The sequence below is a fragment of the Chiloscyllium punctatum genome, chromosome 42 (genome assembly GCF_047496795.1).
Source record: "Chiloscyllium punctatum isolate Juve2018m chromosome 42, sChiPun1.3, whole genome shotgun sequence".
NCBI lineage: Eukaryota > Metazoa > Chordata > Chondrichthyes > Orectolobiformes > Hemiscylliidae > Chiloscyllium > Chiloscyllium punctatum.
This window is the reverse complement of record NC_092780.1, coordinates 2,064,855-2,077,717: the sequence shown is the minus strand read 5'-3', so window position 1 is coordinate 2,077,717 and position 12,863 is coordinate 2,064,855. Positions and strand designations below refer to the sequence as shown.

General features: G+C 48.5%; 1 protein-coding gene across 1 annotated transcript in view; it reads right to left on the bottom strand.

Moving 5' to 3' along the window:
• LOC140465624 (insulin-like growth factor-binding protein 4) overlaps positions 1–12,310 on the bottom strand; it is a 46,490-nt gene extending 34,180 nt beyond the window's left edge. The window contains exon 1 of the mRNA XM_072561179.1: positions 11,605–12,310. Within this exon, the coding sequence (XP_072417280.1) occupies positions 11,605–11,971 (367 nt within the window). The 5' untranslated portion in view covers positions 11,972–12,310. The remainder of the gene's footprint in view (positions 1–11,604) is intronic.
• Between the last annotated feature and the right edge of the window lie 553 nt (positions 12,311–12,863).

The following is a 12,863-nucleotide window of genomic DNA, read 5'->3' as shown; positions in this document are numbered from 1 at the left end:
GTCTGCATCGAGGGTCCCATTAATATACAGGAATGCCCTACTTCTGGGAGAGCTGATTATTGCTGAGTTTTGGGAGGAAGCATGTTCCATTGTTCATTACCAGGATCCACTGTGACCTTCAGCAGCTCAAACAGAATTGGAAATATAAAACAAAATGGGAACCAGATGTGAAAATGTTATTGGAAACTGAGAGCTCATTAGGCAATCTTGTATTTAACCCCTGAGGTTCTGTAGGTTCTTTTAGATCCTGTTCATATCCATTCTCTTCTTGTTAAAATGCTATCTTTGCCCCAACTGATAACCGCACTAAACACTGGAGAAGTTGTTTAAAAACAGAGAGACTGACAGAGGATGATTGAAACAGACAGGTTCTGACTATCAGAAAGGATAAAATGGGCTGAAACACTTATCTCTGGAAGAGAAAAGACTCAGGGGTGACCTGTTAAAAGATTCTTAAAATTGTGAAAGGCTTTTGATGCAGTTATCTATTCAGATGATATTTCAGGTTTGGCAAATCCAGAATGAGGGGACCATAGGTACAAGCCAGTCATTAATAAAGTCAGAAATTCTGGAGAATGGCCTTGCTCCATGGATTGGGAGTAATCCCACAGGGTTTCACCAAGTTGTTGGAGTATTAGAGATCAGAAGGAGCCCATCACTTCTGCACCAGCTCTCCCATTAGCTTCTCACCTGGTACCACTCTCTTATAAACTCTATCCCTGCACATTATTCCTGTTCAAATTGTTAGCTGATTCGCCCAAGTGTTGCAGTTTAACCTGTTTCCTCTACCCTTTGCAGGCAGCCTCACCCCCCCCAGAGCCAACTTCTTACTTTAAAAGGTGTTCCTCTTCTCACTGTCGATTGACCTGTACCTTTTACACTTTCCACCCTCACACAAATGGAAACATTTTCTTCCTTTTCACCCTCCCCTGACTTCTAATGGCTCGGAATACTCCAATCAGATCTCCACCCAGTGTTCAATCACAGAAATATTGTCCTTCGCCATCTGATGCGAACCTCGCTCAGCCCCACACCTGTCATCTTGGTTCAACACTGCACCAGCAGCAGGTAATGCCTGGAAGAGGCAGCATAAGAAACAAAGACTGCATTCAAGTCAACTTCCTGTGTTCCCAGTGTTCAACATCCTCAGATTCCTGGGAAAAAGCTGGTTCATGACAGAGACACAGATTTACTGACTGGGTGAGTGCGAAAAGGAGAATACTCAGGTGGAGCAGCACAGAGTAATTGGGCTGAAGGGCCAGTTTTTGGAACAATGATTTGATACAACGATCAACAGTAAAACAATGGCCTGGCAGACAAAGTCATGGAATAGAAAAACGGTAATTTGATGAGGAAGATTGTGAAAACGTCAGCAACTGAAGGGTGCGCCTGGTTTTGAATTGATCTTCCCAACAGGAGAGAGCACAGAGTGTTCATTGAACCATCAAAACACTGGATAAACATATCACTGTGAGGAGGCTTGGCTCAGAGCTCAGCTATCCTCAAATTCTATTGCCTTTCCTGGCATCTCGGCTCTGCATTCTCTCCGATTGCAGCTGGCTGCTGGTTCTGTTCCTCTTGATTCAGTGTCAGGAGCTCAGGCTCCACACACACACTCCATTCGCCTGCTATTGTCGCTCTGTCCAACTGAACTTGCTTTTCTGGCTTCAGATTGCAATCGTGCCACACGTCCTGACATTGTTTCACATTAACGATCCTTTATAATCCTTTCTCCGATTATAAATAGATGGCTTTGAAAACATGATAAATCATCTCCTGAATCTTTCTCTGAAACGACAGTCTATCTCCTGGCGATGAAATGTTGGTTTAAGTCAAAGATTGGTTATCACCAACAAATCACCAGCTGTTCCCAGTTTGTTGCATTCACTCACCAAGTTGTGTTAAAGTGGTATAACCTCTGCATTTGTCAGGATTCCAGGTCCCAGGAATGTGTAATAGTGCACATTATTTTGACCTCATACAAGACTTCCCTTATCGTTTATTCACTTGGGGCATATGGGTGTCACTGGCTGACCCCAGCATTTATTGCCCCTTGAGAAGGTGGGGGTGAGCTGCTCTCTTGAACCGCTGCAGTCCATGTGCTGTAGGTTTACCCACAATACCCTTAGGGAGGGAATTCCAGGATTTTGACCCAGCGACAGTGAAGGAACGGTGAGTGGAGTGAGTGAAATTTTAAAGGTGACCATATGAGTTGCTGTTGGATGGAGACAGGAAATTCCCAGCGTAAGACAGGTCTTGGCAGCAGCTGGTCATGTTGCCACATGACAGACAGCAATCTGGGAGCCCTCAGTGAGCTCCTGGCATTGTTTCAGATCAGGAGGATTGCTCGGTTGCACATAATTAAGGGCTAATTATGCTTTTAAATATTTTGATTGGGCTTTCTGCATCATCAAAGCCCATCTTGAGGAAAATCTCAGAGACATAACTCCACCTAACTTTTCACAATCTACTCCCACCCCACCCAATTCTCCCTCCCACCCACACACCCACACCTAAACAAACACCCCACCCCACCCACACACCCACACCCATCCACACACCCCACCCACATACCCACACCTATCCACACACCCCACCCACCCACCCACCCACACCCATCCACACACCCCACCCACCCACCCACACCCATCCACACACCCCACCCACATACCCACACCCATCCACACACCCCACCCACGCACCCACCCTCTCCTCACCCATCCACACACCAACATTGTCAGTGCAGTCTCAATCAATGGGTGGGAATCAGAGAGCTTCCCAGTCAGATCTGGAGTCAGACAGGGCTGCCCTCTCTCTCCTGCCTTGTATGTGTGCTGTATAGAGCCATTTGCCGAGTCCATCAGGAAGGATGAGAGCCCGAGAGGGGTGACTATTCCTGGCAGTGGGGCCTGCAGGTTAAGGCCTCCCTGTACGTGGATGACGTCACCGTTTTCTGCTCTGATCCGCTGTCCGTGCACAGACTCATGGGCATATGTGACCAGTTCGAACGGGCCTCGGGGGCCAAGGTAAACCGAGGCAAGAGCGAGGCCATGCTCTTCGGGAACTGGGCTGACCAATCCTCAATCCCCTTCACCGTCAGGACTGACCACCTGAAGGTGCTGGGTATTTGGTTCGGGGGGGCTGGGGCGTGCGCCAAGTCTTGGGAGGAGCGTATCAGCAAAGTGAGGCAGAAACTGGGCAGATGGAAGCTACAGTCGCTTTCCATCGCGGGAAAAAACCTGGTCATCAGGTGTGAGGCACTGTCATTGCTGTTATACGTGGCACAGGTCCTGGCCTATCCCCAGGACCTGTGCCGCTGCAATCACCCGGGCCATCTTCTAGTTTATATGGAGGTCAAAGATGGACCAGGTCTGAAGGGACTCACTGTACAAAGATCTGGGCATCGGGGGGAAAAGTACACCCAATGTCACCCTCACCCTGATGGCCACCTTTGTGTGTTGCTGCATCAAGTTGTGCGTGGATCCCCGATACGCTAACACCAAGTGTCACTACGTACTGAGGTTCTACCTGTCCTCAGTGTTGCGAAGGATGGGCCTGGCCTCGCTGCCGCGGAACGCTCTGAGTAGTTGGACCGTTCCGTATCACCTGTCCTTCGTGGAGAAGTTTATGAAGAAAAACACCTTTGACCACAAGTCCATCAGGAAGTGGTCAGCACATAGCGTCCTTGAGACCCTTTGGGAAAAGGAGAGGGCGGATCCTATCCAGCGGTTCCCTGAGCAGACTCTCAAAGCCATTTGGCAGAATGCCTCATCGCCAGAACTTTCCAACAAGCACCAAGACGTGGCTTAGCTGATGGTGAGAAGGGCTCTGCCTGTGAGATCCTTTATGCACGCCCGGACTCTCTGCCGCACCGCACGCTGCCCTCGAAGTGGCTGCAGGGGGGAACGAGACTGTCACACACCTCCTTCTGGAATGTGCCTATGCAGAGGAAGTCTGGAGAGGAATGCAGTGGTGCTTGTCGAGGTTCGTCCCAAGCAGCGCCGTGACGCGGGACTCCGTGCTCTACGACCTGTTCCCCGGGACTCACACCGAGACGAACATTAACTGTGCCTGGAGGATCATCACCTCGGTGAAGGACCGCTCTCTGGGCGGTCTGAAACCTGTTGATCTTCCAGCTGAAGGAGTTGACCCCGACTGAGTGTTGCAGACTGGCACATTCCAAGGTCCAGGACTACGTATTGAGGGACGCGACGAAGCTTGGGGCAGCTGCCGCCAAGGCGCGGTGGGGAAAGACTACCGTGTAAGATCGGCCTGCCTAAAGAAGAACAGGGGGCCCACGCAGTCATTTGGGCTCTGCTGATGCCTCAGCAGAGGAGCTGGATAGTAAATGTACAGCCTTGTATATAGGAAAAATACATTTCGATGTCTGTATGTAAAGCAATCTGATGTGTGCACAAGAATGTCATGACCAATTGTATAGAGATCCAAATAATTTTATGAATAAAGTATATTTTTGAAATTTAAAAAAATCTACACACCTAAACATACACCCTTCCCCCTCCCCCACACCCACACCCACCCATACACCCACACTATCCCCCCTTCCACACACACCCTTCCCCAACCCACCCATACCCGCCTTCCACTCTACACACACACACACACACACACACACAGACACAGACACACACACACACAGACACACACAGACACACACACAGACACACACACAGACACACACACAGACACACACACAGACACACACACCATTCAGGGTCAGGAGGATCTCACCCTCAGCCTGTCTGTCTGTCTGTTTGATCCAGGCCTTGGTAATCTCCCACCCATCAGTAAAATGAAGGTAAAGCTACAAACGCAGAGGAAGCTGGTTAAATACTCACTTGTTGGAGATGCTCATTGTCTAAGTTTACATTAGACTTTTGTTCCATTTTCAGTCAGAGTTTAATGCAAACTCAGTTGTAGTGACTTAATGACCAGGGCAGACTCACTGATGGCATTTTTATAGCAGTGCCAGTTCAGGGGATGGAATCAAGGTCTAGATTTTGATGATGGAATTAGGCTGTGTTAAAGTTAACAGGGTCACAAATGATGGGTGCAAAGTCAAACTAACGCATGTTGATGGTCCTCAGCATCTTGTGATCAATCAGGGCCGTGCTGAACAGACAGGAGGGCAGACAGGCTGAATGCTCTGCCCCTCTGTTTGTGTCGTTTCATCGTCAACTGATTTTAAGAGGTCCTGGATCTGGATCTTGTCACCTGAATCGACAGCTGCCAGATTGTAATCAACAACCTGGTTCCTCAAACTTCCCCAGAACACAACACGACAAAAACCGAGGAGGAGAGCGAGGGCCACACAGGGAGACCGGGGGGAGACTGAGGCAGCTGCTCGGTGTGGACACTCTGTCAGTGCACTGACTCATATGCCTCAAGTGACCAGTTCAAATTGGCTTCAGGAGCCAAGGTAATTGAAGGCAAGATCAAGGCCATATTCATTGGGAACTGGGCCACTTGATCCTTTATGCCCTTCACCATTAGGATAGGTGCTGGGAATATGGTTTGGAAAGGCTGGGGAGTGTGTTAAATGTGGAAGGACTGGCTGTTGTCCAACAAAGACAGTGTTTGGAGGCACCACTCACTCCTATTGTGGCGACAGTCCTGGTCAGGGGTGAGGACCTCTCAGTGTTCCTGCACATGGGGAAGGATCTGACCCATTCCTCAGTCCTGCACGGGGCAAATCACCTGAACTATTTTATGCCATCTCAGGGATTGGGGGTGGTGGGGGGTGTGCTTGTTGAAGATGGCCTGTCTTAATGGGGACATGATGGACAGCCCTTTCAATCAAGGAGAATTAAGAAGTACTTGACATCACCCTCACCCTGTGTGTGCATTGTTGGATTAAACAGTGTTTAGACCCTCAGTACACAAACACTGAGTGTCACTCCCTGCTGCATGTCCAGGTGAGGAATGATGATGGATGGGTCTGCAGGTTGTGAGGATATACTCCAGGAGTTAGACTGGACAGTACCATCAGGCCCACACAGAGATGTTTCTGCAGGAAATCCCCTTTGAGAATAGGTCCATCAGGAAGTGGTCAGCATGTAGTGACCGAGATCCTCGGTTGGGGGGGTTGGGGGTGGGTTTGGTGTCGGGTGTCCTGTCACATGGTTCCCTGAGCAGACTGTCAAAGTCATTTAGCAGAATGTCTCATCACCAGAACATTCCAACAAGCGCCAAGATGGAACTTGGCTGGTCCTGAGAAGGGCACTACCCGTCAGATTCTTTCTATATGCCCAGAGTCTCAGCCTCCACATCCTGCCCTGGAGGGGACTGTGATGGGGAAGAGACAATTATCCACTTCCTTGTGGAATGTGCTTTTGTAATGAAGCTCCAAAATATGATGCAGTGGGTTTTGTCAAAGTTCATTCTGAGCAGTCCCATGACATATAACTCTCTGCTCCAAAGGCTATTCCCTGGGAAACACAGAGACCACCAGTGACCGTGCCTGGAGAACCATCGACACAGTGAAAGATGTCCCTCGGTCTGCCTGAAACGTGTTGGTCTTCTTGTGCAGACAGTTGTCCTCACCCGAGTGTTACAGACTGGCACCTTCCAAAGGTCCAGGATTACCCGCTGAGGAACTCTCTAAAGCTTGAGGCATCTGCTTCAGAGGGGCAGTGGGGAAAGGTCACTGTCTGAGGCCCATCAGCCAGAGTACAGAGAGGCTGAGACTGTGCAAAACCCAGTAAGGAACGTATGATGCAAATCAAAATTATTAAAAACGTATGAAGGCACAGAATGGAATGCAGCAAATACGCAAATGTTTATTGCACGGTTGGTCATTTTTCATTTGAAATGTTTTGTCCTGGTCTGTATCCTGACATGAAGTGTGCTTATTGTAAACATTAAAACTTGCAATCTTATTAAGTGGAACATGCTGCCTGGAGATAAGTTGAAACTTATTCCAAATTCCGTAATATACAAGTTGAAATATTTTGTGACATAGTGCATTTTTGGGTAAATTCACTTCAACAATGGAACACAGTGACACGGGCTTTCACAGCATACACCTAATAAAACACTGATGGTTATTTGTACTACCACACAGTCAGCTTCCAGCTCCACTGATAGCATCCCCTCCCTGAATCATGCATCACCTTGTATTCCCAAATCTCTGAGCATTGTTCTAACCAGCATCAGCAATGCTGTGCAGGTTTACACAAGTGTCCAAGTGTCAAATATTTAACAGAATCCAGGTCCCAAACTGGAATCCAGTCTGAGGCTACATCTGTGGGATAACAGTGACTTTCAACTCTGAACCCAAAAAATATCAAACTCCAGATGTCGTGATTTTCGATGTTACTTCAAACACTTGGCCTTGTCAGGGAGCTGTTGGAAAATAACTTTTATTTTGAGAAAGGGCCATGACCCTGAATTCGAACAAAGCCTCAAAAATGGAACAACCATCAAAAGATCAACTTCAGAATTTTACTTTCCCCAAAGTTTACAAAATTAAAATCACACTGGGAAGGCAGCTCAGTGTAAATTAATCATTCTCACTCAATGCATCCTGTGTTTATAAAGCTGAAACAATTATTAACTTCTTCAACCAGCTTTCTACCCAACTCTCTGCAATGTCTTGTCAGGCCTGAAGAATAGAAGAAATAGTTTCCTCTTGTTTGAAACAAAGACAACTTTGTAAGGAATACGGACAGCCAGCAGGGAGACAGGCTCACGTCGCAGGTTGAGGGGTGGGGGAACGCAGGGAGGCAGTGACAAGGCAAGGCAGCCAGCAGTAACTGCCTGACTTAATATTTCTCTGGGTCACCCTGTGCCAACATAACTACATCACATTCAGGGAGTGTATGCCTGATATTGTAGATTAAAACAGGAAATATATTGAAATGCAACACAAAAACAATAAAACAATAACCCTTTTATCATCTTGTAAACAGCGTGCAGAGATTCAGGCACATGATGTTGAGACTAATGCTCAGGTTTTGACAAAAGCAGTTAAGGTGACCCTTTCTGTCTGAGGAAGTTACTGAGTGTGACTACACCCAACGGAGCTCTCTCTCACACACAATGACAAACACACAAAGGGAGTGAGAGACCCTCCCACTCACAACCACTCCCCCCAACACCAGTGAGGACCATGTGCCAGTCCATCTGTTCACCAGGTTCCAATCTGTCCCCACTACCCACCTCCATGTCACAGCATCATAACGTCTTCAACTTGCAATGTTACAGCTAGGTCTCCATCCTACAGCCCCTTTGCAAACCTCTGTCCCAGTGAACTTCACAATGAAGTGTTTGTGAATTGTATTCCACTGGATGTTGTGTTTCCTGCTGTATAATGTACACACTGAGATCACCTAAACCGCATGGTGCTGAGAGTCAGAACATTTTCCAGCTTTGCTGAACACCTCAGCCTGCCCCCTATACCCACGACCTCCACTAAACTCCAGTAGAAACTCAAGGGACAGCAGGGTGTGGTGGAAAGGGTCACTGTGTTGTAAGCTCGCTTCACAATCAAATCCAGTGCTGAGATTGTGAACATTACGGTTCACCCCAACCAGGGAAGTGGTTAGGGCAGTCACCCATCTTTTCAAAAGCAATTGGAGATGGGCAGGAAATGCTGGTCTTGGAGGAGACGTTGTTGATGTTGGCAAGGGATAGCATTCAGAGGAGCAATAGGACGTGCCAAGGATTGATCCTTAGAGAATGCAGAAGGAATATTGTGAGAGCAGCAAGAGAAGCCAATGCCAGGGATTCTCTGACTATAATTAGACAGAAAGAAAAGGAACAAGGTGTTAGCAGCTGAACCCCGCAACTCAGAGAGACATTGGAAAAGGACAATGTGGTTACAGTGTGACAGAGAACAGACAGATCAAGAAGGTGAGAAAGTTTCCCCTCGTCACAGTCACAAAGAAGGTGATTAGTGACTCTGACAACATCCGATTGGTAACACAGCAGGAGAAACACTTGATTGCAGAGCTTCAGAGTTCCAGAAAATACTTTGGTTAGCAGCAAGACATTCAAAAACAAATTTGAGTCAAATAATTCAATATCAGAGACAGAGAGAGAGAGAGACATGTTGGAGAGTGAAGTTAGAGTGAGAGATAGAGGGAAAGATCAGAGAGAGATGGATAGATAAATAGTAGAGCTTGGAGATAGAGGAGGAGATCCAACAGTCTGCAAGGAGGAAGAGGTCACTATGATTTCTTTGAGGGGGGAGGCTGCTGACAGCAATATTGAAGTGCAGTAGAACAACAGCCCAGGAAGAGGAATGAGAAGCCACGTGAAAAGGTGGAGGTCACGAAGAGATGTGGAATGTTTAGCATCTTGGTGAAGTCTCCTTTCAGAGAATGAAGAGCAAGCTGGATGGAGGCAACTACCTTACAGGCTTGAAACCTTTGTGGCATTTTTACAGCATCCTGCAAGCAGTCAACAGTCACACAGTGAAAGAGGCTGCATTGAAAAAGAGAATTCAAACATGCAGACTGAAATGACCACAACCAAAAGGCTTATAGCTCTGTGCATGAGTGATCAGTCAGGATTAGTGTGCGCTGACCAAGTCTCCACTTATTTCCTTCAAAATACAAAGTTGAGGGAATATGAAAATATTTCTCTAAAACATCATGACCCATTACCAATCCTGTCCATATTGTTACTAACACAATACAACCAATTAGTAACCTGTAAGATTGTTACTAATACAGCATTACCCCATTACTGACCCTGCCTAAATTATTACTAATACAGTACAAACTATTACTGACCCTGCCAGATAGTTACTAACACAGCACCTGTTACTAATATGATCCAGCTTGCATTGACAATGCTGAATAATTTTCATATATTTTAGTCATACACCTCTCCATATGAAGACCATGACAAATGATAAGTAAGCATTCTTTCAATAGGACCTAGAATAGTTCCGCTTACACTATGATTGAGAAAATAAAGTTTAAAACTTGCAACCAATTAATTTTAAATTGTCAATAACATTCTGGCATTGGTTTGTGTTTTTCTCTGTTATTTGGCATAGCAACAGGGTGTAGCTGGAAGCAAGTTTAACAAGGGCAGCAGCCTCACATGTCTGCCCTTGGTGACTGCACTAAGCTAAGCTAATAATCGTAACAAGCACCAACATCAATCATGATCTGGAGGAGCCCACGTTGGACTAGGCTGGACAAAGTTAAAAATCACACAAGACCAGGTTATAGTCCAACAGGTTTAATTGGAAGCACTAGCTTTCGGAGCGTTGGTGGTTGTGGTACCTGATGAAGGAGCCAGTGCTTCCAAATAAACCTGTTGGACTATAACCTGGCATTGTGTGATTTTTAACAACCAGTCAGTGTCAGAATCCCCACAGTGTGATGCACTTTCAGATAGGCTTCACTTTGCTTCAAATGCAGCAGACAAAAAAGGAAGAATTTCTTTCCATATATTTTTAAAATTTCTTAATCTTCTCAACTCCCCTTCAGGATGGAGGTGGTGCAATTGACATCTGCTGGAGATTTTGCTTGAACTGTACCTTTGCAAACACCTCCAAACAATGATCAGCACTCTGTCCTCAGGTGTAATAGGATCTGAGCTTACTACTGGGCTCTGCAGTCCCTACCCTGTCACAGTGCCTCTGTGGTGAGCTCACTAACTGAGGACTAACATTTGCACCATCAGAGAGACAGATCTGTGAAATACCAGTGATTCTATTGGGAAGTTTGACACCTGGCACAGCACATCACCCTGAGTGTAGGTCTTGGAATCTGGAAGAGACATCAGCTCACTCCAGATCATTTCCCCTCCAAGTGTAAATTGCTCACATGGGGCAAGCTGGATGACAGGTGTACCTGCTTGGAAAGGGACACACAGCGATTATGAAATTGAGTTTGTTTGGACGAGGGGAAATTAGATAAATATTTGAAGTGGAAGAAAATATTAACAAGGTTCTGATAAGGGAAACAGAAGATTGGAATCAGAGCTCTGGTGCTGAGGTTGCACCAAAATAAGCATTTCAATGATTAACTCTCTTCACAATTTAAATAAATTGTAAAACTTTCCAAATGGATGAGGTGTGGAGTTAAATATTATGCAAGGAATTTGATTCAGTGAGTTCCATTAATCTCAAAATTGGGACCCTCGGGGCATACTCCTAATGACAGACACTGTACAACCCCACCCTGATCCACTCTCAAATAGCCAGACTTCATCGACTCCAAAATAAACCCGAAACAGTGCACTCACATTTCAGTCAGTCTGCGAAAATCCACATGAAAAATCACTGAAGACAAACAAGGAAATCTCAAATACCATTCACACTCAAACACCTCCATCAAATTCTTGGAGGTGTCTCTAACCCTCACAGATCCATTAAGCCTGGACCCATTTCTCCACAACACCCACCACCATTCCCCCCCCCAACCACCTTAAGATCGCAGACCCCTCCCCAACGCCCCATGTTCTCCGCAGCCCCCTCTCCCCAATCCCCCACGGAACCCTTCCCTCCCAGACCCCCCTCCCTCTACCACCTGCCCCATCCAGACCCCAGACACTGACCGTTCTCTCCCCCTCCCAGAGACCCCCCACCTTCACCCCCACCCCCCGGGGGGAGGGGGTACGTACCTGTGCGGGGGAGGCTGCCCTGGATTTTCTCGATCTCTGCCGGTTCCATACACACTCCGTCACCGTGCAGGAGGGAGTGCAGGGGTCTCTCGCAGCCCCTCCGGGGGAAGCAGCGGAGCCCGGAGCCACAGCGGGGGGTATATACCCCACAGCGGCGACCCTTGGCCAGGGCACAGGTCCCACAACAGCCGCAGCCCGGCTCCCGGACCAGCTCCTGGCAGCCGGCAGGGACCTTACAGCCAGCCCGCCTCTCCTCGGAGCACGGGGCACAGCGGACAGGCCGCTCCAGGACAGGAGCCTCACACACGGTCACCGTCAGCAGAGCCCAGCCGGCGGCCGCCAGCAGCAGCACCGGGCACCGGGCCATGGGCACCGGGGGGGAGAGGAGGGGGATCTCCGGGACCGGGGGCTGGGGGGGGGGGGGAGCTCGGTGTCCGCGGAGCAGCCGCCGGCTGCAGCTTTATAACCGGCCGGAGACACGCCTCCTGCCCGGGGAGGGACACAGCCTCCCCACCCTGGGGCTGCCGGGGGAGGGGGAGAGGAACCTCCTGACCCTGGGGCTGGCCCCGACACTCCCCTCCCCCGGGGGTGGGGGTGAGTCTCTCCTGACCCTGGGGCTGGCCCCGACACTCCCCTCCCCCGGGGGTGGGGGTGAGTCTCTCCTGACCCTGGCACTGACTCCCGCCTTGAACCGCTGCCCTCACCCCCATCCCTCAATGTTGCCCCCCCCACCCCATTCCAGGAGCGGGGGGGGGGGGGGGGGGGGTGCAACCTGGAAGCTGCTGTGTTTAACACCGAGACTCCCCCACCCTCTGGCCCAGGTTTAGAGAACTCGCTCTGTCTTCCCCACCCCAAAGACAAAACCCGCAGCATTTCCCACCGGGAAACGGATGTTGGGAATATCACCGGGAGAGAGTGAGGTCTGCAGATCAGACTGGGGAGAGTCTGGTGCTGGAAAAGCTCAGCGGGGCAGGAGAATCGATGTTTCGGGCTGGAGCCCTTCATCAGGTTAATCAGGGATTATCCCTGAAAGGTCGACTCTCCTGCTCCTCGGATGCTGCCTGACCTGCTGTGCTTTTCCAGCACCACGCTCTCAAATACCACTGGGAATCCAGTGATTAAAAGAAGGGTTTATTTCCACGTTCTTTATCAACACTCGCTCGATTTGAACATCAAAGTGTCTGATTTGGAGATAAAGTGAGATTCGCTCAATCCCACGTTCTCATGTTTCATCAGAAAGAATCGCATCAAACCGCTAA